A 25,546-nucleotide genomic window follows, 5' to 3' on the forward strand; every position below is an offset into this window, starting at 1 on the left:
GATGGTAACTGATTAAAACATGGATGAAGATAGAGCCGAAAAAAGGAATTTTAGGAATATTTTTATTTGCTGTGGCAGGAAAAATCTTATTTATATGTAAAGGAAGAGAGATAAAAGTTCATGGTTTTTAATTTTATCACGGCCATTTGGCTAGTGTTGACCCATCGCCTTATTGTAAGCAACTGCCCTGCGCTAACCATGAGCAAGCCCGTGAGGGCATAGAGATAAAAGTTCATGGTTTTTGGTGTCATCCATTTAATAGTCCAATTTATTCATCCTATTAAATAATTTAAATAAATTAGATTAAAAATTAAATAATTTAAATAGATTAGATTAAAATTTTATCCATGATAAATTCAAGTGAATTAATCAATAGTGAATTTGGATTAATCTGTAGATTTAAAAATTTTATTTTTTAAAATTTAAAATAAAATAAAATTTTAATAAATTAAATGCTTATTAATTTAAATGGCAATCCAAATTTAAAATTTTCAACTCACTCGTTTAAATTACAATCTAAATATAAAAATTTTATTTTTTGATAGGTCTATAAATTGATCTATCTAATCCACAATTCATCTTAAATTGGATTAAAATTTTTCTAAACCTATCAAATGGGCCGACCCACCCTACCATCTAATTAATTTTGATGAATTAACATACCTTCATTATGATTAATTCATTTGACAACTCTAACCATTTAGATAAAATTTATTAGCCATCATTATGATTAATCCGTTTGACAACCCTAAGCATTTAGACCAGATCTGTTAGGATTACTTTTCTAACAATTTTATACGAAATAGCGTCCATGAAACACATGGTCGTCATTTCTAAATCACTTCATTTTAGTTGACTTTAATAGAATAATCTATATTTGACTATAAAAATATAGATTCGAAATTTTGGCAGCCACTATTGTAAAAAATTTGACAATAAATATTCTACGACGAACCTCAAATCATGAAACTTACTGCAATTAATGTTAAAGCACAGAGATATTGCGAAATGTTTTCCTAGTAGCATCCCAAATGATATGACAATTTCTGAATCTAGTGATACAACGCTGATTACCAATTTCACATTTATCAGAAGGGAGGGAGCCATCCACAAGGCACAAGTGTGAGGGCACCATTAATTGAAGGCACCAAGCACCAGGCACCGGGCAAGGTCTATCTCTTTGCGACTGCAACTCCGAAGAACTTGGAGAGTCGTACTGGCCCGTCACTCTCCTCGCTGTCGCTGCAGCTGCTGCTCGAGTGTTTTGCCCTTGATCTATGCTTCCTTTTCTTCTTTGATCTCTTAGATCTTGATCTCCTTGATTCTCGATCATCATTGTTGTCATAATCATCGTCACTGCTCGATGATTCAGAGGACGAACCAGAGGAGCTTGACTCAGATGATCTCTTGTGCTATTAAGAATCGAGATTCCATTCAAAAGAAAGATAAGGTCAGATGCACTTGCTGATCATTATGATGAATTTCATGCAAAGTAACATCGAACATGGTGCTGACACATGAGAAGAGAATATAAAGAAAAGATTGTACAGATTGGGACATAACAAGCGGGGAAAAAAATGTGGTTTACAATTATATAAAGCCTTTGCGAGAACCAAAGACCAGACTACCACAAACATTCTTCTTTTCTTTTTCTTATGCTACAAATTCCAGAAAAAGATGTCAAAAGAAAAAACATAATGAGAAAAGAGAAAAGACTACCTACCAAACAGGCAAAGAGTTGCTACATTCTTGCAATCAAATTTGCAATTGAAACAAAAGGACATCGCAAGCTGTTACTAGGGTTCTTAAATTGTGTTTACTTTGGCTAAGCATGGTTCAATTGGACAGCTACATGAGACATTGATCAATGATGGAAATATAACAATACATGCGATATTATACAGAATGGTGTTATTTCTTATTCCTCTAATCTGACTGAGGATTCAACCGCACTAGTGCAAGAAACCACTAGCCACGTAAATCAAATATTGTTAATTGACTCGAGTATTTCAAGAATAATTACACACATAAATATAATAATAGGTTATTTGGTAAAAGGGTAGGAAGAGGTTTCCACTCGAAGCTTCCAATATCTGATTGTATGTGTGATATTTGCATACTATATTTCCAAGTATTGCTGGTCTTTACTTGCTTAATCTGAAGCAGAGGCCCTTCCTTACAAGTGATAGGCCTGGTACAACGAGGAAAACACCCCTGTACATAGCACATGACAGCTTGCTTGAACCCATCTAGTTTCTTGGCGATAAGACTAGTACAGGGAAAGATGGTTTCTCTAGCTACACATCTCGTGATTTACAAATTTGAAGAAAACCTCATCACAGTTTTCCAATTTATATTCCTCAAAAACAAAAAATAATAGATTGTTGAAAATTAAATGAAACGATATCATAATATAGTCGCTAACAAGTCACGGTCATAAATCCCTACAAAATATTTTTCACAATTATGCAACTACTACAACTCCCAGATATTTATCTTTGACGGGCAAAAAATGGAGCTTCTTTTCTCTATGACAATAATAAGAACAATAAATACTTGGAGTGTGTTGCCTACAAATCCTTAGAAGTTTGTGAATATTACATTCACTTTCAAGAGTTTTCGCAAGAAAAGAAACATAGTATCCTTGGGGACTATTCCGTATAAGCATAATCTCAACAAATACATTACAAAACTAGAGGAAAAATTATGTAATAAGCAAAGTTACACTAGCACTTGAAAAGGGGCTTAGGTTGAGAATTCAGAATACCTTTCTCTTCCTGCTACTTCGCTTCTTTGACTCTTTACTCTTCCGGTCTGCATAAAGGCAACAAGGTAGTAGAATTTAAAAACCAAGTCAAAGGCAGTTTGAGCAAAAAGCATAAGGTCCAAGATACTGGATTAATGAGAGAGAAATGCAAACTTCTGAGTACCTCTTTTGTGATGTGATTTATTGGCAGAGTGGTTTCTTCCAAGGGCCAGCTTCCTAGCCCTTTCAGCATCTAACTGAGCTCTGTATTCTCTCATCATTCTATCCTTGTCAGCCTCAAGCTCATCTCTTTTGAGTTCATCCTCCTAAAACCAAGAGCAATATATGTTGTACTTGCAAGATGAAAAAATTGAGCAGATATTAATATTGATGAAATTCTTCAGACACATACTACAACAAGATATCCTTGAGGTTTCATGACACAGGCAAGAGATGCATTCTCGAAAGCAATAGCATATCAATCAAACATAAGGATGCAATACCTTTATCATCATGATTGGCTTTAATTTGCTTTAAGTACATCCATGCCCAATCAATGTACGTGCAAGGATTGCTTCAGCTATAGTTAGTTAAAAATTTGACAAGCATGGCTAACAACCTTTGTGTATTTTCTATATAATTTTATAATAATTTTTCAAACTTTTTCATTAATTAAGATACAAAGGATACAACATAATTTCTAACAACCTGCAAAAATCGAAGACTCTTCTTATCCTATTCCTGCACTAAAATATAAATTATAAGTTTTAGTTCCATGGCCCTTGGTTCACAATAGAAAGCTTTTCTCTTTCAAGGGAAAATGGCATTGAGAACATCCCCCTAGCCTACTGCAGATTACATCTTCACTGGTGTTATTTTTCAGACAATCATGTGGGATACTCTTACTCAAATCAATTTATGAAGTTCAGGCGAGATCAATATTTTACCTGTGACAGTTACTACATGCACTATCCAAAAATCACAATACCAAATACTAAATCAACAGAATCACCTACAGAAAAGAAAAAAAAAAACCCTAACAAGAATAAGAACTAAAGCACTTTATGAATGGTTAAAAATGGTTAAAAAAAACTAAATGATAGGACCCTTGGAGCATCTTAGTGGTTCATTATACAAAAAAATTCCACAGGAGAATCAGAAAGATCAATGAGAAATTAGTTCAAAACTTAGCCATTGTAGATTTCCTACAAATACCTGAATATAAATTCTTTCAAATTACTAAAATTTGGATCATAGCTCCTCAGGGGACAAACTCCAGTACAATAATTCATCCATCATAGTAAAATGAATTAACATGGGAAAAAAATTACTGAAGTTTGTGAAACCCAAACGAGACAAACATTTTAGATCATACATGATTATATGCCCCTCAAATGAATTTTGTAAATGTTTATAACCCTCAAGTAAGATTGAATTGCTAAATCATAAGAGAATTGGTAGATACTCAAGATGAGCCGCAACCTTCAGCCCGGCTTGAACCTCATCCCATGGCCTAGCTTGAACCATCAAAAACAGTATAAATTCAACTTTACAGATTTCCAAGGAGTCAATCCAATAGGACTCTTCCTACTAAACCTCTGCTGCTGAGGACAAGGAAGAATCCTTCAAGTTCACTGACTCCACAGACAAAAGGAAAGCTCCACTGCCAAGTATCAAGTTGTGGAATTCTTCTCAGGATCATCAGCGGCAGCTTGTTTGGAGCTGACTGATTGGGATCAGCCCTGGAGGAGCTCTTACAATTGAAGGAGAATGAAAAGTTGAAGCATCATAATAAGAGGCCAGGAGAGAGGAGGATTTCAAGATGGAGATCAAGAGGTAAGGATGAATGGTTAAGGACCTAAGAGCCTCCCAGACAAACCACAAGGAAATAACCATGATTTCAAGGGCTAATACTAGAAAGTCTTTTTAATTGTCAGGGAACAAGCCAATTATGCCCTGAAGTGGACTAAAAATTGTCAAGGTTGATCATGCCGTGGATGAGTATAAGAGCTTCATCTTCCCAAGGATGGTACTCCTTAAGTGCAGAAAATCCATATTTAATCTTGGCAAAAACCTCCAGCACCAGCAAGCTGTCTGGCAAGACCATGAATTGAAAACTAACATCTAACATCATAAGCATCCTGGGGCAATAAGCTTCCAAAGGGAGAAGTTGTTAAATGATTCCATTGGCCTATCAAATCATCTCAAGGAGTTGATGGTCTAGTAAAAAGCTCAAAAAGCCAGGGCAAAACTTGTTAGCACATAGAAGGCCTGAATGGCCCTCAACAATTCTCTCATGATTTTCATTTGAGAATATGTACACACTTCACATTAAAAATGAAAATTTTACTTTTATGGCATATCTGAATGTCTTGAGCATTATGTTGTCTTTTTAGTTATGGTATACATATAGTTTTGAATTGCTTTTTTCTTTGTCAAGAATAATTGGTAATTGAGAACTACTTCATATATTTTGGAGATTTTCTTAGACATTCTTCATCATCTCTCCTATAGCTTGTGGCCTTGATTTCACCAACATGAAATTGTCACTTTGTGAATCTTATTTCAATTCGGGAATTGGGCTTTATTTTCCTTTAGTTCGATTATCCAGCCTTTTAAACTTCAAGCTGTCTTCAATTCAAGGTTTCTAACCTTTTATTCCTTGATTTGGCTTTAGCTCAGATCTCCAACCATTTGGGCTTTGTCACGTCTTCAGTCAGCCTTATTAAGTCTTTCATTATTAGGGTCTTCAATTCAGGCCTCCCCATATTTTTAATTAGGTCTTCAACCTTTTAGGACTCATATCTATTTAAGTTTGAGTCTACAGCCTTTGGGCTTGGCCTCCTCATTTTTTAGTTTGGGTCCACATCCTCTTGGATCTCACAATTCCTTTTCTGAGTTTAGGTCCACAGCCTCTTGGGTCTCGCCTTCTCCTTTGATGGAGGAGTCCACAGCTTCTTGGATTTCACCTTCTAACATTAGTCCTTAACCCTCAGCTCAAGTCTACAACTTTTTAAGGCTTCATGTTCAAATCTCCTATAGCTTTTTTCATAACTCATTGTTCTTATTATTTGAATCATTGATCTTTGGTTTGGGGCTATAGCCTTCTTCAGGCCTCAGCATTATTACTTGAGTTCAAAATCTTCCACATTGAGTCCATAATTTCCCACCAGCAACACCAAATTGTTAGATCAAATTACAAAACTAGTTGTGTGGATTTGCTCAAAAGGATTTGAGATGGATTTTCAATGGAATGCATATCTTTTACTGTGTGAAAAAATTAACGTGCCATCGACTTATAGAAATTTTTGATGTGAATAAGTTGACGGCAAAATAGATTAGTTTGATATTTAAAACTAAAACTATTTGGTAAAGATGAAAGTTTGGTAGATTCATTAAATCATCAAAAGTATGGATTGTATTTAGCAACTATGGTCTAAGGTCACATAGATCAACTATTCATTACATACACTGAAATCAACAATCAAGTGTTGGCATGTAGTGGACAAAAGAGCCTGTCAAATTAACAAAATATCTCGGAACATGCTATCTAAGATTAAAAAAAAACATGGCATATAGAAAGAAACATAACATTAAGATAGATTCAAAATTTTAGGTTTGCTTTAATTGCTCAAATTGCAGAAAACCAGTCAAAAAAATGCCTTACCTTTTGTTTTTTCTTGAATTCTTCCCATGTTACGGTGTGGGATGTTTTTAAGCTGGCCAAACGAGCAGCATGCCACTCTGGTGAATGAAATGAACCATCCGTCTGTGATGGTCCTCATTAGTAATAATCCTTTTGATTGAAATACATGACAAAACTCATGCTATGTTGAAGAACATCACTAAATATTATATGAAAGAAGACAAAACTATAAAGAACACATAACAGCAACATTACTAGAAAGAATTAAGAGATATTGCCAACCAATTCAGTTGTTTAACAAAGCTATAATCAAGAAAGTGGCTAGTAGTTCATCAATATATGTACAATTTTCTTTGCCCAGGAATACCTAGTTTTTCACGAGTGAAAAAAGGTACAGAAGCATAAAATAATTTTAAAAAGAGTAAATAATTTCATGGGACAAAACAGAAAAAATGGTTTGAAGGCAAATAGCCAAGACGCCAGTCCTAAGTTTTTAGTAAGAACAACCAGAGAAGAGAGTTTAATATGTTAACTCACTTCAATTTAGGGGTATGATTATATCAGTAAACTAACCAGCAAATTAAAAATCAGAAAACGTAATTATAGATCCTCTGTTTAACTGATGTTGCGTCAAAAATACATTTGAACTTGTGAAACATGTACAATTTACTCAGTAGCAATGAGGGGGAAATCATTAACTAAGCCCATATGAAAAAAGAAAACACACTGCTAGGATGTAGGTAAAGTATCAAGGATAGGGGTGACCCAACATAAAGCTTGCCTAAACTTGGGCTAGGTGGCATCTAGCCAGTGGAGCTCGGCACGGACCTAATTGGAGTTGGGCACGATCCCCTATGGTCGGGTTGGATCCGATTTGCATGCTAGGCACAAACAAAGCACATAGCCTGGTTTATTTTTTCCATAAATTACCAATAGTATCATACTTTTAATTTTTAGAATATAAATAATAAGGGTATTTTGCTCATTTTTTATCCTAATGATTAAAAATATTTAAAAATCAAAAATATTAAAAGAATCATATGATCTTATATAAATACCATCTCCCTCTGCCATTCGACCATCAAATCTTCATCTCTTCCTCCTCATTCTCTCATATTCCTCGCATATCTTCCTCATTTTCAGTCTCTACCCTCAGCTATCTCACAAATTCATAATTTCTTATTACAATATTTTGCTATTCAGTTGGAAAGTGAGACTCAACATCACCGATAAGGACATTGACATATAGTGTATGATATGAGGGCAATGAATGATTGTGGTGGTTATAACGTGGCTTGATATTGTGATCCTCAAACATCAATCACCATAACTACGTCTTAAATTGTCCCCACTCCGAACCAATCAGGCATGGACCCCTGGTGGTAGTGGGTGGTGGGGATAGCGTCCCACATCTTCTGGTTCTGAATTTGACTCCCATTGCCAACCCTAATTTTAAGACTAAAAAAAGACTAATTGCAACATCAAGGGAACCGTACAATCTCATTGATATTCCCCTTCAATCAAATTTTTGCCCAAGTAAGAATGCTAAACACAATTAAAATAACTAACTGATTGTCTAGATCAACTAATAAGGTATATAAAGCAATATTTAACTTCCTAGAAGGAATGGAAGCTTAATCTGCACCAGAAAGTCAAGGGAATAAAAGGAGAAAAAAAATACATGTAACAAGCAATTCAGAAAGCTCTTATAAGATATACATATGCAAACCCCAACACAAACCTAAAGATAACAATTTCATAGCAAAGTCATTTTTGACCAGAAGATAAAACATGAAATCAGAAGCAATGGTATGAAAGGGTACAAACCATTCCGTCCTCGACCTCCTCCGGCCCAGCAGAGGACGAACCTAGCCTCGACCTCTGCATCGCCTTGTAAGCCTGATTCTTGCCCATTTTGGAACTCTAAACGCCCCTGGATCGAGAGGAAATCCAGAAAATCGGCTCGAATAGACGGTGATGACTTGAAGAAGATAGACTTCCCGTTTGGAAATTCCGGTTTCCTTTGGGCAGATCTCCAAAACAAACCCTTGGTAACCCCGAGGAAGAGACGGGCGCAAAAAGGTCTCTGGAGACCACGAACGACCGATCGAAGCACCAGATGAAGATCGAGCCCGGCGGATTATATAAAAAAAAGAAATATTAAATAAATAATGGGCAATGTCAGGAGCCAATGCTACTCAAGACAGGAAACAGCATTCTCTCCGAAACCGCTTCGGCCATCGGCTGTTGTTTGCGTCGTTAAAGATTTGCGGTGTGGTCACAACGAGTGTTGTACAGCTGGATAAATTCAGGAGATCCCTTATACACAATCGACGGCTGATAACAACGGATAGGGAATGTAAGGGCCCCGGAGGTATATTAAGGGACGGTCGAGATGGTGCTGATGTCCATAGGCGAAAAATTGGAATAAATTTCTTCATTTACGTTGCCCACCACCCATTTTTAGAGTTCACACTTTACATGGAGCCCCTTCTTTGATAATTGATTCTTTAATTTTATTAATTTAAAAAATAAATTAATTAAAAAATATCCATTATATTATTTCACTCTCGTTCTTTAACATTTAATATTGAAATATCTAGTTAAAGGTCAGTGAAAATATTGTATGGAGAACTAAGTTCAACGAGTGTTTGGGTAAGATTATATATATACCTTGCACATCTTTCCTTACAAGATATCCGTTTTGTGATTGAATGATTAGGGCATCCCGACGCTCCGACGACGCTAGACACACAAGAAGACGCGCAATATATATAATTGTGATGTCCTGCATGATTCACAATGTACGACTATGCATCTGTAGATTTTTTTATTATTTGTGATTAAACTATTTAAAGTTTTATCTTTTTAAAATTTAGGAGTTGAATTATAATATTAAATATAAAAAATTTAAAATCATAAAGGAATTTTTGGTACATCAGATTGTGCATCTTGCATTTTTTACCCCGCACACATCATGAGCAGCTGATTATTATCTCGTATTCTTTACTTCGCACACTCTATGAGCAGCTAAATATTTTTCATTTTAAAATTTTTTTATACTTAATATTATGATTCTAAAAGTAAAATCTTAAATGATTTAATCGTAAGTAAATAAATAAATAAATAAAATAAAATAAAAATCCCACGGATGCACGGGCGCCCCTGGAGGGGTCACGCTACCACGACGGCTTTGCTGGAGGGGTCGCATGACCTTGCGTTTGTGTGTGCCAAGGTTGTGCGCATCGAGAAAAAAATTGAATTTTTTTAATTAAAACTTAAGTTTAATTAACTCAATTAAAATTTAATTAAATCTTAATAAAATTATCTAATTAATTATATATTTTATTTAAACCCTAATATTTATTTATTTCTTAATTATATTATTATTTTTCCTTCAATCCAATCACTCTTTAATCTAAATAAATAATCAAATATATTTTCTAAAATTCTAATCAAATTATTCATTAAAATATATAAAAAAATTTATTTAAAAATTTTATATATTCCATAAAACTCTTCACAAGAACTGCGATGCCACGACGACCTCCACAGGCTATTGCAATTGTGATTTTTTAAAATTTTTTGATTTAGTTAATTTTTTATTGTTTAAATATGTATTTTTTAAAAAAACTATTATTAATAGTTATAAAATATTAAAAACTATTTCAAAATTTTTAAATAATTTTTAAAATTAATAAATATTTTATAAAATAAAATAATTTTAAAATTAAATATAAATTTAAAATAATCTAAAATTTTAAAAATATAATTCTTAAATATTTTAAATAAATTTTTGAAAATTAAAAATTTACAAATACATTCAAAAATATAATTTAAAATGTTTAAATAATTTTACAATTATTTTTAACCGATTTTATAATTTTAAATTTTAAATTTTAAAAATTATTTTTAAAAATAATTTTTATAACAATTTAATAAGTATCTATAAGAAAATATTAAAATATAAATTCATTATTTCAACATATAAAACATATTTAATAATTAAATCTTAATAAAATTAATATATATTTATATTTAAAATTTAAAAAATATCAAAACTATAACAACACAATACAAATCGTATCATTCCGATCTAAGATCAAAACCTCAACACGGATCAAAATTTTAAACCTTCTCAGATACAGCCAGAGATGAATCTGCTACACTTTGTTAATGGAACTTTGCCTAGTAACGTCTGTCTCTGATTGGATGATAATTCAATGAAAAACATGCCGCACCTGATCATCATAAACAAGGGAAGGGTTTTTTAGTGAATTTTACAAAATCCTCATAATTGATAATAATTGTTTCTGCAAGGTCAGCAAAGAATCACAATCACAAATTTATTTACCTCTCGCAGTTTTCTATTCTTCCATATCATAGCAACCACAGACTCATCTTCATTGAATGTGAAGAGGAAAAAACTATATGCATTACATGAGAACTAACTAAACTCATGGGTTCTTTATCTTGCAGTAACTGAGCATAGGCTTGTACTAACTATTTAGCAATCCTAGATATAAAAAGCAACCATTCATCATGGAAGGGCAAATGAGATAAAAAAAAAACCAAAACCTAGTCCAATATAATGCGTACATAGGATGTGGGAAGACAAATAACATTCATCTAAGATGCCTTAAGACAACTTGATTTACAAGATACTACTAGATGTTCTAGGTAACATGCTGCACCATTAAAATACTAATACTAACATATGGATTTCCTCCCTGCCATCCGCCAACCTTGTACATCACTTTGCCACGATAAGTTCATCCAAACTTTCAGCATCTGTAATAAGAGATGGTAAAAGAGTATCAGCAGCATCTGTTGAAAAATGGTACTTTTCGCCAATAGCTCGCAGAAGCTGGTAAACTTCAAACATGGTTGGCCTCTCCTTGGGGCCAGAGAGAGCACAAGAACAAGCTACTTTCAAGAACTGAAGCAGCTCAGTGTCGTGATCCTTCCCGATCAATGATTTGTCGATCGCATCCTGGAGAATAGAGTTATTCGAGAGGAAAGTAACCCACTCCACCAAACTGCCTTTGAAGTTTTCTGAAGCCTTGGATACTTGAGTTGGCTTTTCACCAGTGACCAACTCAAGAAGTACAACACCAAAACTGTAAACATCGCCTTTTGGTGTTGCGACTAGGGTGCGTGTGTATTCAGGGGCAACGTATCCCAGATCCCCAAACTCACCATTCACAAAAGTGCTGAGATGCGTATCTATAGGATTCATCAGCCTTGCAAGCCCGAAATCAGATATTTTGGGCTCGTAGTCTTCATCCAGGAGTATACATTTAGAACTAATGTTTCGGTGCAGAATGCGAGGATTGCAGCTGTGGTGAAGCCAAGCTATTCCCTCTGCTGCCCCGATACTAATTTTCAGTCTTGTCGGCCACTCCATACCTTTGCCCTGTGAAGCAGACCCATGTAACTGATCGTAGAGAGAGCCGTTGGGCATGTACTTGTACACCAAGAGCTTCTCCTTTTTGGCAACACAATAGCCTAGAAGGGGAACCAAGTTTTTATGTTGGACATTTCCAAGCGTTGCCATCTCTGATCCAAAGTGTTTTTCGGATTGCTGTGAGTCCTGCAACCTTTTGATAGCAAAATAAGTGTCGTCGGGAAGTGATGCCTTGTACACAGTCCCTGTTCTACCCGTACCAATTATGTTATCTTTGCTGAAATCATTAGTTGCTTGCATGAGATCACTCAACTTCATTTTCGACACTGATTTCTCAAACATAGACACCTAAGTATAAGAAAATGGATTCTACTTTAGGCTACGGATATAGATTGAAAAAGAAAGAGGACAGCTCCTATTGTAACTTAGCAGGCTTAGAAAGAAAGTCAGCTCATAAACAAATGAAAAGTACACCTAACTCACCTTGACGCCTTTGACTCCTTTTATAGACTTCACCCACTTGTTTTCTTCTACGTCCTTCTCTTTCTTCTTGATGGGCATTCTCTGCATGCAGAAGTACAAAACAACACCAACGAAAATGGTGGTTATAACAACACCTGCAATAGCTGAGCCTATAATTACACCAGCATTAGATTTCTTTGAACTACCAGTGCAATCATTCAATGGTAGTCCACAGAGTCCATCATTGCTTGCAAAACTTGATGCTGAAATACTATAAGCAAAGTTAGGTATCTGTCCAGACAAATGATTGTTTGAAACATCAAAATCCTTCAGTCTTGCAAGGCTGCCAAGTTGCCAGGGAATTTGTCCAGTCAATTGATTATGCTGAAGCTTGAGGGCATTAAGATAACTGCAATCAGATAGATTGGGCGGAATTTCCCCTGAGAAATTATTGAATGAAAGATCGAGAGATGTGACAAATTGTATCCTTTTTGCAATATCAGCAGGAATAGGTCCTGAAAAGTTGTTGTTCGAGAGATCGAGCCCAGTCAAGCTTGTGCAATTTTGAAGCCCTAAAGGGAACTGGCCTCGAAGCCCCATATTGGAAAGTCTCAGGTTGAGAACCTTGCTTTCATCTTCATGCCAGCATTCGACACCAACAAACTTGCATAAAGCCCCTTCTGATAGGTTATCAAATTTCCAAGAGTAAAATACATTGCCTTCAGGATCTTCTACTGAACTACTAAAGGCTCTTAAACATTGGATGTCGTTAAGAGTACCATGACATCTATTATTGATCAAAAACCAAAGTAGTATCTGAATAAGAGCAACAGAAAGTCTCCACTTCATGGCCATAAACATGAGAGCTCCTTCTTTCCCCCTTGTCTGTTGCTAATTAGAGGAACAGAGTCAAATGCAGCTAAGTATTTTATTTTCCACGATTCAGCTATATCTATATGGAAAATAGAGATTACACTCAGCATTATATCTATAATGTTTTTCATCTGAGCTTGCTCAAGAAGAAGCAAGAATAAAATTCAACTAACCATCATCAAACTGTGTTAGTCCCAACTATTTGAGGTTGGCAAACCTCAATTACACCACAAATACAACTGAATAAGCAATAATTTATAAATCATACAACAATTAGCAGGAGGCTATAAGGCATTCTATGGAAAACTCCATTCAGAATTTAACACAACAGGTTACGAGCTTGGCCAAGGTGGTCAAGTCCAACCAATTACGCAAAATTAAACATGATATCAGAATCTCAAAAGCCAATAAGAACTCTTATGTGTGCAAGTATTATGGAAAAGAACCAAAGGCTCCAATGATACCCATTGACACTAATTATCTAAACTTTGACACTAATGATACCTATCGCTTCCCCCATAACCAAGTTTGCAAACTGAAACGTTTTAGAAGTGTAGCGAGAGACAGAACATCACCTTTAAAAATATACAAGATTAAACAAGCAACAAAATTATGTTTTTGAATTTTAGAAAACTGATAAGAAATCCTGAGGATGCAGATCGCGAAGTGACCCAAACATAAAACTAAGCTCAAACACACGAGAGAAAAACACAAACAGCCGACTAAGATTTTCCATTATGTTTCCAACAAACGAAGTGATCACGGTAAACATACTATACACAGGTAAGACACGAGAGGACACCAGAGGATCGCTCTCTCCAAATCCTTCAACCAAAAGCCCTTAACTGCTTATCAAAATCCATCTCAAGAAAGCTCCCTCCTAACACGAGAAGCCCGCTACCTGAAGAGATGTGACGGATTAAAACTGCATCGAAGCATCAAATTTCTCTCTCCCCCTATTCTTCACCGCGAAACACGAGCAAACTCCCTCACACCCAGATCCACAGGAACTGCATAAAACAAAATCAAATTTTTCCCGACGCGAGCTCACGAAACCAGAAACCCCAGACTAAAAATCAAAGAGGGGCAACATAATCGCAAAATCCAAGAACATCATGCGCAAAAGAAACAAAAGAAAGAAAAATCCACTACCAACAGACAAACAATCACAAGAAATGGACAAACTTTATCAATAGCAAACCTAAAGAGCAATCTAAAACACCTAAAAAAACTCCTATTTCTGAGCGCTCACCGAGAACAATCAGCCTGGGAATTGACCCAAGACCCGCAGCAGCCCACAAAACCCCCAGCCTCGCCTCCCACCATTCACCGAGAAGAGCCCCAGTCCGGGACGCGGAGTTCAAAGAAGACTTTTCTCGTTCCCAGCGTCGTCTCCACTTCCAGTCTCCACTCCTGAGTGATAAACACGGAGTGAGGAGAGAGGCTACCTGCACTGCCAGGATTCGTAGGCAAAGCACCGAACTCAAAGTACTCCCACCCTGAAAATTTCCAATCCGACCGAACCGGAGTTGAACCGCTTTGGCCGGTCCAATCGAACCAATCGATTTATGTAGAATATTATTTTAGATCTACATCACATGAATTCTTAACAAATCCAATGAGTTTGTCACTGTAAATTCCTTTTTTATTTTTTATTTTTAAAATAAATAAAGATGTTTTGATCGGGTTTGGTGATTCTGGATCGGTTTGGCTCTCGGTTTTTTTTTTCTGATGAAGTAAGTAGACCGGGTGGTGGGTATATGCACTCGGGTGAGGATAAGAAACCTTGGCCTCTCTTGCAGGCCAAAACACCCATTTCCTGGATTTGACTTGACCAGTCCAATCAGTTAATAGAAAAACAAGTCACTCGGAAAACGAACGCACAACCTTACCCATGTTCTGGTTGGGGGCCCGGTGTTGTGTAAATTTAATGTACTTAAAATCGGTGTACATCATTGCTTTTATTTCCATTCACAAAAAGACCACTTTTTTAAAATGAGTTTTTTTTTTCATTTTAAGGTCCAAAGTTTTTTTTGGCAAAAACTAAATGCGGCCCCTTTATTTTTGTTATTGTGAAAAGAACATCCTATTTAAAAAAATATCAAATGGGCCCATTTTATTTTTGAACAACAATTTTAATGAGTAATATTTTAATAAATTTAATTAAATATAACAATTTTTAAATAAATTAAATACTTTTAATTAATATTAAAATAATTTTAACTATAATTATTTATTGTTATTGGTGCTTATACAACAATATGAATATTATTATGTTTGATGCTAATAACTTTTGAAACTTTTTTCCAAAACGTCCATGAAATTTCAAAATCACCAGAGCAGTCCCTGCTGTTTCAGTTTACTCCTTTCACACAAAATGTGATGCCAGGAATTTCTTAAAACACTGAAACGGCAAGTCATGGGAAAAAGAAGAAATGACACTGCAATTCATGGTCAATGGTCAAAGCAGTTAGCAGTTATCGCTAATCATTTGAGGAGAATTACAATTAGATATGTGTTTAGCTCTGCCATATTCCACAAGTAAATATATTTAAAAATAATAATTAAAAAATTTTAATATATAAAAAGATATGAAAAGGATGGCACGGTTTTCAAAGTTGTCAAATCGGTGGCAGCTTAATTACTGCAAGGTATCGTCCTGTGCTGGTCCACCATGGAGAGTAGGGAAATGCAATTGCTTTCAAAGTTTGAATTGAAGGCGATGTGGGGGCAACGCGAGCAGGAAATAGCAGCCTTTATGAAAGGAAATTTTTTTGCTCTAAAAAACACGTCTTTCGATCGAAATGTCTCTCTCGACTTTAAAATTTATCAAACTGCTTTTAAGAGTTTTGATCTCTTATAACTATTTGATCATGGTTATATTAACAAAATAATAAGTATATGTTTTCCATTAAATAAATTAATAATAATAATAATAATGCATTTAATATATAATGATGATAATATGTGTCCTTTTTATAAAAGTAGTGAAGTGTGATGATTAAAGACAAAATTGATAAGAAACGGATCAAATCGAATAAATGAACCGAAATAAATTAGGTAGAAAACTAAAAATAATATCATCCCTTTCCAAACGCAATATATATAAAAGGTTGGGAAATGAAAAGAAGGTTGAATGATGCTTTGGCTTTCTCTCGTGAGTTGTGTAGTATGACAAACACGGGAAAAAGGTTTGGCATTTCAACATTCAACAAACTCATCACAGTTTTTAATTATTTGAATGAATTAAATTTGAATTTACCTTGTGAACGCCAAAAGAAATTCCTCTTTAATTGGCCTGTTGAAGCTTTGAAGAAGACGAGCTCCTCTTTCTTTCAAATGAATAAAAATATATGTCAGATCAAACCACAGTTTATATCGATTCAATGAATCGAAAATTACCCACTGATTGTCATGATTGAGGCACACACCAAGCCACAGAAGAAAAAAAAAGCGAACTGCAATCATCTTGTTATTACTATAAAATCTTGAATATTCCTACAAATGTCTCACAAAAGGGGGCCTGCTGAAAGAAACATTTTATCACTTGAAAAGCACATACTGGCTATATTTAGATTCTAAGATTTGGGCAAAGGAATAATAATTAACAAATCATTTATTCTACTGAACGAAGAAAATGATAATGATTCTGTTTATCCAAAAATATAAAAACAGAAAGAAAAACCAATTACCTATCCACGAAGGTAAGAAGGCAAAAGGGAAGAATCGAATGAACCTTATCTCCCAGCTTATAGAAAATATATACATGAAATCACTTGTAACCAAGAATGGAGATCAATCCAGATAAAATAGAGTCACTAGTTTTCGAAGTTTCCTGGCTTCTTGGCAAGTCTCCAGGAGTAATCTGCTGTCATGGAAAGCAAAGCATATGACTTGTTGTACCTTCGACAAAATATCCATATTGCACAGCCTGTTGTTGGAGTGAACAAATTTGTAAGGAAGTTTAGAAATGCTATCAGAGAAGAAGCCGTATCTGCAGTGTAGTTCTATTACCCTTTCAGTTTCACTACTCGAACCTATGAACCGTATTAGAGAGTGCCAAAAGCAGCAACTATTCTACTTATGAAAGAAAGAATAAAAATGGTTGGTGTAGTTCTTAAGAAACTATATCTAAAATTCAGTACTTATTTTTCTACTTATATAATGAGTGTTAATCAGAAATGGTAGAAAAATATCTTTCCATGCACATGCGTTACATAATTATAATTAACAATAGATTTCAAAATTGAATTTAGTTGGACTATACAATTATGCAATTTTTTACTGCCTTGATGTACATATTATTTTTATAACTGAATTAATGATAATCCTATACAGAATCCTTTTGTTTTGAACTAAAGAAACAAAAGTTAATATAATAAGTTACTTTAACAATATGAAAATGTTTGATTTATATATGGATTCAATAAAACAGAGGAAATTTTTTTGAGTAATTAGATATTGACAAAATTAGGGGTGGGTATCCAAAACTGGGAATAAATAAATAAATTGAACCAAATAAAACTAAGCCAAACAAAACTGAAATATTTGGTTTATCAATTTATGATTTGGACTCATTTTGGAATAATGGTAAATCGATAAAATTGGGGAAAAAAGTGACAAGGATAAATGTGTACATATGTACTCAAGCACATAATTATAGATATGAATGCATATATTTATCATGTAAAATTTGTATCAGATATTGAAAATAATAATGGTAGGTTTGAGAAATTTGGACCAAGTCCTGATATAAGAAGAGTAGAAGAATTAAGCTACAAGTAAGCAAATGTCCAGTTGAATGCCAACAACAACAACCAAGTCTTATCCATTTAGGTGGTCGGCTATATGGATTCTTCTACATCATTGGACTCTATCCCTTATTATATCATCATTTATATTTAAATAAATTTTATTTTATTTTATTTATTGCTAATCAAGTCTTTTTTGATCTTTCTCTTCCTCGTTTGATGTACACATATGCCATAATTTTACATCACCTAACTAAAGCATGGTCGTCTACTTACATGTATCATCTTAAATGAGTCTCTTTGAGTTTTTCCTCAACAAGTGCAATCCCGACTTTCTCTCTAATATTTTTCATTTCTTATCTTGTCTATCCTTGTATGCTCGCACATCCACTTTAACATTCTTATCTCTACAACTTTCATCTTTTGTTCATGTGCTCGAGTCATAGCCCAACATTCAGCTCCATATAATATAGTCGATCTAACTGCCATTTTATAAAACTTTCTTTTAAGTCTTAGAGGTATTTTATGATCACAAAAAATATCCGACGTTCTCATCCATTTCAACCATCTCGTTTGTATTCTCTGTAAGACATCTCTCTCAATTCCTCCATCCTTTTGTAGAAATGAACCTAATATTTACAACTCTCAGTTACAGAAAACTCATCATCTCCTATCTTAACAATTGTCTTATTACATTTAATATTACTAAACCTAAATTCCATATATTCTGTCTTTACTAAGCATAAAACTTTTCACTTCTAGCATTTTCCATCAAGATTCGAGTTTAGCATTTACTCCTTCACGCGTCTCATCCACTAAAATAATATCATCTGCAAATAATATGCATTATGGTACTATAACTTGAATGTGTCCAGTGAGTTCGTTCATGATTAGTGTAAAAAGATAAGGACTTAGAGTTAATCTTGATGTAACCCTATCTTTATAGGGAACGCTTTGGTTAATTCACTTGAAATTTACTCTTGTTATTACATTCTCATTCATATCTTTAATTAGTTCAATATACGTTATGCTAACACCTCTCTTTTCTAGAATTCTTCATATAATTTTCCATGGGACTCTATCATAAATTTTTTTTAGGTTGATGAATACCATATGTAAGTCTTGTTTCTGCTCCTAATACTTTTCAATTAGTTGTCTAAGATGTATAGCTTCTATTATCGACCTTCTAGATATAAATCCAAATTGATTTTCGATCACCATGATCTTTTTTCTTAGTCTTTTTTCTATTATTCTTTTTTAAAATTTCATGGTATGACTCATTAATTTAATACCCCTATAGTTTACATAATTTTGTATATCTCCTTTATTCTTTATAAAGGAATTTATCCTCCACTGATCGTATAATTTTTTATTTTTAATATCAAGTTGAATAACTTTGTAAATCATTCAATACCTTTTTCTCTAGGCAATTCCATACCTCTATTGGAACATCATCCGGTCCAACTGTTTTTCCATTTGGCATCTCATTTAAAGTTTATTCTGCTTTTGAAGTTTAAATTCTATGATAAAAATTTAAATTTATATACTTATTTGACCTACTAAAATTACCTAAGTTAAGTTGGTATCTAAACCTTCATTAGAAAGTTAATGAAAATACCTTTTCCATCGCTCTTTTATTTCCTTATCATTTACTAGTACCCTATTGCATTCATTTTTAATACATCTTATTTGAATATGATCTCTTGTCTTCCTCTCTTTCATTTTAGCTATTTTGTAAATGTCTCTTTCCCATTCTTGTATCCAATTTTTGATATAAATGTTTAAAAGTTTCATTCTTAATTTCATTTACTGCTTTCTTGGCCTCTTTCTTGACTATGGTATATATTTTTTAAGTTTTCCTTGTTCTTACAAGTATATAATATCTTATAGATTCTTCATTTTTCTTTCACTTTTTCTTGTACTTTCTTATTCTACCACCAAGATTCTTTACTTAGTGATGCATGTCCCTTTAACTCACCGAGTACACTCTTGGATATTATTTTCGACTTTGATACCATCTTATACCATATTGTATTCGAATTGTCATAGATTTCTCCTAATACTTATATTCTTATCCTCTCAAATATATTTTGTTTTCCATCTTTTAACTTTCACCACCTAATTTTAGAAGTCGTGTATATTTTCCTTCTATTGATACTATACTTAATGCGTATATCCAACACTACTAACCTATGTTGGGTAGTTAAGTTTTCTCCAGGAATGACCTTGCAATCTTCACAAATCTTTCTATCCTTCTTCCTAACTATAAGAAAGTCAATTTGCGATTTATTATTCTCACTTTTAAATGTGACTAAATATTTTTTTCTTTTCTTAAAAAATGTATTAGTTAATATAAGGTCATATATCATCGCAAAATATAATATAGTTTTTTCTTTTTTATTTCTTATTCGAAACTCATAACCCTTATGCTCCCTATCATATTTCTTATTTTTCACTCCTACATGCCCATTTAAATCACCTCCTATTAAAATTATTTCAGTTGGTGGAATATTTTATAATACCTCATCCAGGTTGTCTCAAAATATAGATTTGGTGTGTTCATCTAACTCTACTTGAGGTCCATATATGCTAATTACATTAATAGTTTCTTTCGCCATCACTATCTTAAGAGCTACAATCCTATCATCTTTCTAACTACTTCTACTACATTTTTTAGCGAATTATCGACAATAATACCTACTTGATTATTTGACTCCTTGTATACCATAACTTAATCCAAATTATCTATCATCATTGCCTTCTCTCCTATACATTTTGTCTCTTGTACACACAAAATATTAATTTTTCTCTTAATCATCGTATCTGCTACTTTCATTGTTTTACCCGTGAGTGTTCCTAGATTCCATGTTTCAAATCTTAGACAATTAGATTTATTATAATATTTGTTCTTATCCAACTTATGGTGTAAGAACTCTTGCATATTTAACACTATACTCGAGTTCTCATAGAGATGTAGCGGTCCTTGCCAAGACGTTACAGTCGGACCCTGCATCGCGTTTCTTATGAGGAACATTCTAGCATTAACACAATAGTTTGATGGATCCATTTATTAAATATTTGCCTGTAAGTCCACGTTGGTTGGCAACCTAGCGCGCAACCCTTAATCTTTTTCAACTGGACTTGGGACCGACTTTGGTAGGGTTGAATGCCAAATAAAAAAAAAATTGATAGAGGAGATTTGGACATACAGAGGCATTCAATAAATATCTAAATTATCACTGTCACTAATATATAAGAATATACTGGAATGTGCATTATTCATATATTTTTCCAAATAGAATGTATGAACTTGTTGTATTTCTCCTGGATCAATCACAGTGCCTTTGAAGTTTGACTGGTTCAACAGTTCAACGAAATAGAAAAAACAATAACTAATAGCGTAGCTATCAAATTGTAATGTAGAATGGGTACGACAATTTCCTGAACCTAACAAAAAAGTGTGAAGCTCCCTTTGCATTTGGGAATATTTCTAGTACCCATTCCTATTCCTAAATTGCCATTTTAGTTCACAATCTAAAGGGGATGGATTAAAAAACAATGATAATTTATAATGTCAAATTCAATTCATGGCAACAAGATTTGTTTTTCTTCTTTTTTAAGTCCTCTAGTTTTGCATTTAAAATGCCACTTGAAAGTAGTCTTTGTGGATTCTAATTTACCAAGTCTGACCTAGAAAGTTCCCAAGTGAGAAACAGAATTGTATAATTCCTTAAACATTTGCTTTCCTTTGAGAGAACCAAGCCTGTGTGTGCAAGTGTTTACAAGCTCTCTATAAGACAAATAGATGATCCTAATCATTTAAGTAAGAATGGCTGAGTCATCAGCTTAAGTTAGTATTCTACAATTTGGAATGCTAATAGTTGTCTAAGAAAGGAAACATAGTGGCACAACGGACCTGCTAGCTTCAATTAATGGCAAATGATCATTTTTAGGCATCTCAATCAGATTTTTAACCTGAAAAGTATTTAATAGATAAAGAAGATCATTAAATCAAGATTGAATCAAACAAGTCTCATCAGAAGCTATGTAAAAATCTAATAAGCATTAAATTTTTGTTTGAAACAATAAGAGTAGTGAAAATATTTCCAGCAAATTAAGCCCAAATCATCCCATCTGATGTCTAAGAAAATGCTTTTTTTTTTTTGACATGGGCAGATAAGGTTGCTATTTCTCATAGTTTTACTTATATTTGTCCATTTGCCTTACTACATCCTATGCTTTAATCTCAATTCCATATTTTTTTCAAGCTATAAATGAGTTTGGAAGAAATCAGAGCAAGGTGAGCCAAAAGCCTAAAATCTTAAGAAGGAAAACTCTCCATCAAAGTGCTTACAGTAGTAACATTCTAAAAAATTATACAATTGGTGAATGAATTTTATTTTGAGAGGAAGTTAGAGAATGAAGCAATAATATTAACAATGATGCAATAAAGATTTTAAAAAAAATAATGCAGAAAAGGTGTTATAAAACATCATTTAATTTGCAAGACTTGCAAAAATACTCAAATTGTAGTTGCCTTACTTTGATCTGAGTCCTGTAAGTTATAAAAGCAGCCAGTTATCATTACAAGACTTACAAACATATTGCATAAAAGCATGTGAGGGGAAACAAGCAAACAAAGGTTACTACTTGCCTTAGATAATAAGTCCTGACTCTCAGGTGGTTGCATTTTTAGGCTCTGGGGTAAGATCACAGTGAGCAACTCTGGCTTCTCTGCTCTTAAAGCGCCTCTAATAACTGCTGCATTAGTCCCAGAGGCTCCTGAAGTAAAAATATGGTTCTTCTGCAGTGGAATTATAGTGTATTAGGAATTAAGAGCTGCAATTGGGTGATTAATTTGGAGAATATCCCATAATACATGAAAAGCAGTCTGCAGTCATGTGGAAACCTTACAGTAATAACCATGGCATAGCTGAGAATCTCAATAAGTTGTTGATGCATGAATCCCATGTTCCGTGTCCCAAAGAACCCAATTGATCTAGGTCCTTGCTGTTGGATGGTCAAAAGTTCCTGGAAAAGATATATAAACGTTGGATACATGACAAAAACATTGCTATTTTCCTTCAACTCCATAATAGGACAGCAAGTATGCACGTGAAAACATCAGTTTAAAATAGATACAAGTCTTTTGGACCTGTAAGCCAAGCCATGTAAGCCCTAATTATTGGGAATTAACTCCATAAATTTTAACCATTAAACTATGCTATATCACTAGTAATACTGAAATCAATTAAATCGCTTTTCATGTCACTAACTAGAGTTTTTTCCCCCCTCTACTACTTGCCTTAACTCTGAAAGATTCAATTCATCTAACAATAGAATCTAATAATCGCCTTTCAACAGTTATTCTTCCTCCTATTTAACACCTTTGTTACTATATGAATGAACCAACCAATCTCAACAATGGCATAATTTAGAATACTAAAGCCTGTTATACTTTCCACTTTTAAGGGTAAAGTTTAGATAATCAGTTGTAGCTCAAGGTAGAGATGTCCATTCAACAAGGAATTCATGGAAGTAAATAATTAAAACATATAAAAAAACAAAGATAATTCGTAGAAATATATAGTTGTTCCAAAGAAAAGGAGTCTCAATTTGTTGAAGGCAAAACCATTAGATAATCAATGTCTGGAATTGACTTGTACTCTGATACAACAGCTGTGGCTGAACCTTCAACAAGAGATTGGGCTTGAGTTGGAAGTTGGAGATCACTTTCTTCTGATGAGGCAGACGGAAATGATCCATCACTCTGTTCATTACTCCAATTACCACTGTCACCATCTCCTTTTTTATAAACAAAACCTCCCTATACCATCAAATTGAGATGAGAAAAAAAACCCAATGAAAGTGAATGATTAGTGAACAATTAATTACTCAATTGAGCATATAAAAAATTAGAAAGCCTATTATTAGATTAAGAAGTGTAAATGTAATAAGTAAAGCAAAGAAGCAAAGCATTAGGGAATAAAGAGTTAATGATACTACTAGCTACTAGCCCTTTTCCTTTAGAACTCAAAATTATTATTCGACAGAGGATAATAAATAAAGGTATTCAAAAGGCATCACACTACCCAAATGACCTACCATGCAACCTTCTCCATTATGTGTCTCCACCAGTTAGCATACTCTAATGGAAAAGGAGGTTTAGCCCAAATCATTGTCGGATAGATTAACTTTTTCATCCATTTATAATTTTATTTGACGATTGACAAAGCCCAATCTTAATTACTCTGAAAGGCTATGAATATTTAACACTAGTGTGGATGTAGGTATTTAATGCTTTATTTTCTAGAAGTTTTTATACGTTGTCAATAGAGTGTCATTGTCCACCATGAGTACAGGTAGATGGGTAGGGAGGGTAGATAAAGAATCCAAGAACCATAATGCCTAACTAGGAGGATTTCTATTCGATTCTATCTGATTCCTTCCGAATTCCTCTCTGAATATTTCCTGATCTACCTTGGATATTTTCCATTAATTAATGCTATCCTTAGCATCATTATGTTATTACCACTAAAATATATAAATGTATGATCATCAATAATATCTTGAAATTGAAAGCAATATTATTCCGTCAGTAACGAGAGGGCACACATCGTGCAAAAAGAAAAAAAAAATCTAATCTCGCAGTCAAATCAAGTTTCCGACTGACGAGCTAAGATATCATACCATATTTCGTCTAAAACAGAGAGCTCGGTATGGAAGATGCGACCTCCGGATTCCAATCCATGCAGAATCAAACGGATGACGGATAGAAATGCAGGAAAACATAGGGATTCGAGAAGAGACGCAGAGGCCGGAGTCGAGCGACGCCGTAGGCAGAAAAATACCATGGCCGGGAGCCTTGAAGATGAACCCCAACGGCGGGGAACAGGAAGCCATTGCTCCTCCTCTTCCTGTAAAGAATCCTCAATCCAAAGATGGCCTCTATCCTATCTGGATCTCTTCTTCCTCCGCTGCAGTTGAGAGCCGCAGAACGCCAAAGGGAAGAAGAGGAGAGAGGTGCGGTTTAAGGAGACGTTTAATGGTACGGTCCTTTTCGAGCTTAATTACAAAGTGCACGAATCTAAAAGCGCCGTCAAAGTGAGAAGAGATATTTTTAAGCTTTTGGGTTTCGGCACGTTCGATGGAAGCCACTGACGTACGAGATAATAATAAAGTGGCAAATAAAACTTTGTTCCAGGTGTCATTGCTGAAGTAAGCGCTATGGAATTTCCCTCTATTATTTCGAAAAGGGGTTCGAGAATGAAACCGTCTCGATCTGTACCTGATGTCCAATAATATCTTTACTTGTAGCTTCCGAAAGGCTTTTTCTTTTGGTTCCTGCAATGTTAAAAATGATAACTATCAATTAGTCTTGATGTGACTATCTCTGATACCATTTATCGATTAAGTCTTACGAAAATTTTTATTGACTATCAAAATAAATCAGAAAATTAATTACAGTGTTCTATAATGAATGTTAATCGAAGAGAAGAATGAACCCTAAAATGCTGTTTGAATTACAAAGACTGGGTTGATATAATCACCAACTATGGGTTCAAACTGTATCACAAGGCAGCAAGAAACAAAGTCAGAAATTCCCTAATAATTTAGTGTAACGTTAGTAGTAGATTATTTCTAAACGATCAATGGGCCAT

The 25,546-nt window shown here is 34.1% G+C and overlaps 3 protein-coding genes across 7 annotated transcripts; all 3 read right to left on the reverse strand.

The window, feature by feature from the left end:
- Positions 1 to 961: 961 nt before the first annotated feature.
- LOC141835419 (uncharacterized) lies at positions 962 to 8,443 on the reverse strand. The gene is made up of 5 exons (XM_074722874.1): positions 8,220 to 8,443; positions 6,414 to 6,515; positions 2,931 to 3,072; positions 2,768 to 2,814; positions 962 to 1,412 (listed from the first exon to the last, which is right to left on the reverse strand). The coding sequence occupies exons 1-5, from the start codon at positions 8,304 to 8,306 to the stop codon at positions 1,173 to 1,175; spliced, it is 618 nt and encodes a 205-aa protein (XP_074578975.1). The 5' UTR covers positions 8,307 to 8,443; the 3' UTR covers positions 962 to 1,172.
- Positions 8,444 to 10,954: 2,511 nt separating this feature from the next.
- LOC141834940 (probably inactive leucine-rich repeat receptor-like protein kinase At5g48380) lies at positions 10,955 to 14,535 on the reverse strand. 3 transcript variants are annotated; one of them, XM_074722334.1, is made up of 3 exons: positions 14,387 to 14,535; positions 12,283 to 13,146; positions 10,955 to 12,147 (listed from the first exon to the last, which is right to left on the reverse strand). In XM_074722334.1, exons 2-3 carry the CDS (start codon positions 13,120 to 13,122, stop codon positions 11,146 to 11,148), a joined length of 1,842 nt encoding a protein of 613 aa, XP_074578435.1. In that variant the 5' UTR covers positions 13,123 to 13,146; positions 14,387 to 14,535; the 3' UTR covers positions 10,955 to 11,145. The 3 variants fall into 3 exon arrangements, with proteins under 3 accessions (XP_074578435.1, XP_074578436.1, XP_074578437.1); XM_074722335.1 differs by having other exon boundaries at positions 12,283 to 13,152; positions 14,387 to 14,458; XM_074722336.1 differs by lacking the exon at positions 14,387 to 14,535 and having other exon boundaries at positions 12,283 to 13,116.
- Positions 14,536 to 16,556: 2,021 nt separating this feature from the next.
- On the reverse strand, positions 16,557 to 24,895 carry LOC141835143 (uncharacterized). 3 transcript variants are annotated; one of them, XR_012602358.1, is made up of 7 exons: positions 24,576 to 24,895; positions 23,518 to 23,712; positions 22,800 to 22,916; positions 22,540 to 22,689; positions 21,802 to 21,860; positions 16,827 to 17,065; positions 16,557 to 16,657 (listed from the first exon to the last, which is right to left on the reverse strand). XR_012602358.1 is itself a non-coding variant. In XM_074722571.1 (6 exons), the coding sequence occupies exons 1-6, from the start codon at positions 24,737 to 24,739 to the stop codon at positions 16,930 to 16,932; spliced, it is 762 nt and encodes a 253-aa protein (XP_074578672.1). In that variant the 5' UTR covers positions 24,740 to 24,895; the 3' UTR covers positions 16,733 to 16,929. The 3 variants fall into 3 exon arrangements, 2 of the variants coding, with proteins under 2 accessions (XP_074578672.1, XP_074578671.1); XM_074722571.1 differs by lacking the exon at positions 16,557 to 16,657 and having other exon boundaries at positions 16,733 to 17,065; positions 23,577 to 23,712; XM_074722570.1 differs by lacking the exon at positions 16,557 to 16,657 and having other exon boundaries at positions 16,733 to 17,065.
- Positions 24,896 to 25,546: the final 651 nt, after the last annotated feature.

The sequence above is a fragment of the Curcuma longa genome, chromosome 9 (assembly GCF_044706935.1).
Source record: "Curcuma longa cultivar G26 ecotype Majalengka, Jawa Barat chromosome 9, ITB_CL_G26_1.1, whole genome shotgun sequence".
Classification (NCBI taxonomy): domain Eukaryota; kingdom Viridiplantae; phylum Streptophyta; class Magnoliopsida; order Zingiberales; family Zingiberaceae; genus Curcuma; species Curcuma longa.

What these genes read in the sequence shown, in the direction of transcription:
- LOC141835419 (XM_074722874.1), bottom strand. Translation starts at nt 8,306, where the DNA reads ATGGGCAAGAATCAGGCTTACAAGGCGATGCAGAGGTCGAGGCTAGGT. An exon ending in AGGAGGTCGAGGACGGAATG is followed by an intron (nt 6,516 to 8,219) that starts GTTTGTACCCTT and finishes GGACCATCACAG; the next exon opens with ACGGATGGTTCATTTCATTC. An exon ending in TAAATCACATCACAAAAGAG is followed by an intron (nt 2,815 to 2,930) that starts GTACTCAGAAGT and finishes GCCTTTATGCAG; the next exon opens with ACCGGAAGAGTAAAGAGTCA.
- LOC141834940 (XM_074722334.1), bottom strand. Translation starts at nt 13,122, where the DNA reads ATGTTTATGGCCATGAAGTGGAGACTTTCTGTTGCTCTTATTCAGATA. An exon ending in AAGGAGTCAAAGGCGTCAAG is followed by an intron (nt 12,148 to 12,282) that starts GTGAGTTAGGTG and finishes TCTTATACTTAG; the next exon opens with GTGTCTATGTTTGAGAAATC.
- LOC141835143 (XM_074722570.1), bottom strand. Translation starts at nt 24,788, where the DNA reads ATGGCTTCCTGTTCCCCGCCGTTGGGGTTCATCTTCAAGGCTCCCGGC. An exon ending in GCTATGCCATGGTTATTACT is followed by an intron (nt 22,690 to 22,799) that starts GTAAGGTTTCCA and finishes ATTCCACTGCAG; the next exon opens with AAGAACCATATTTTTACTTC. An exon ending in GTCAGGACTTATTATCTAAG is followed by an intron (nt 21,861 to 22,539) that starts GCAAGTAGTAAC and finishes AATACTTTTCAG; the next exon opens with GTTAAAAATCTGATTGAGAT.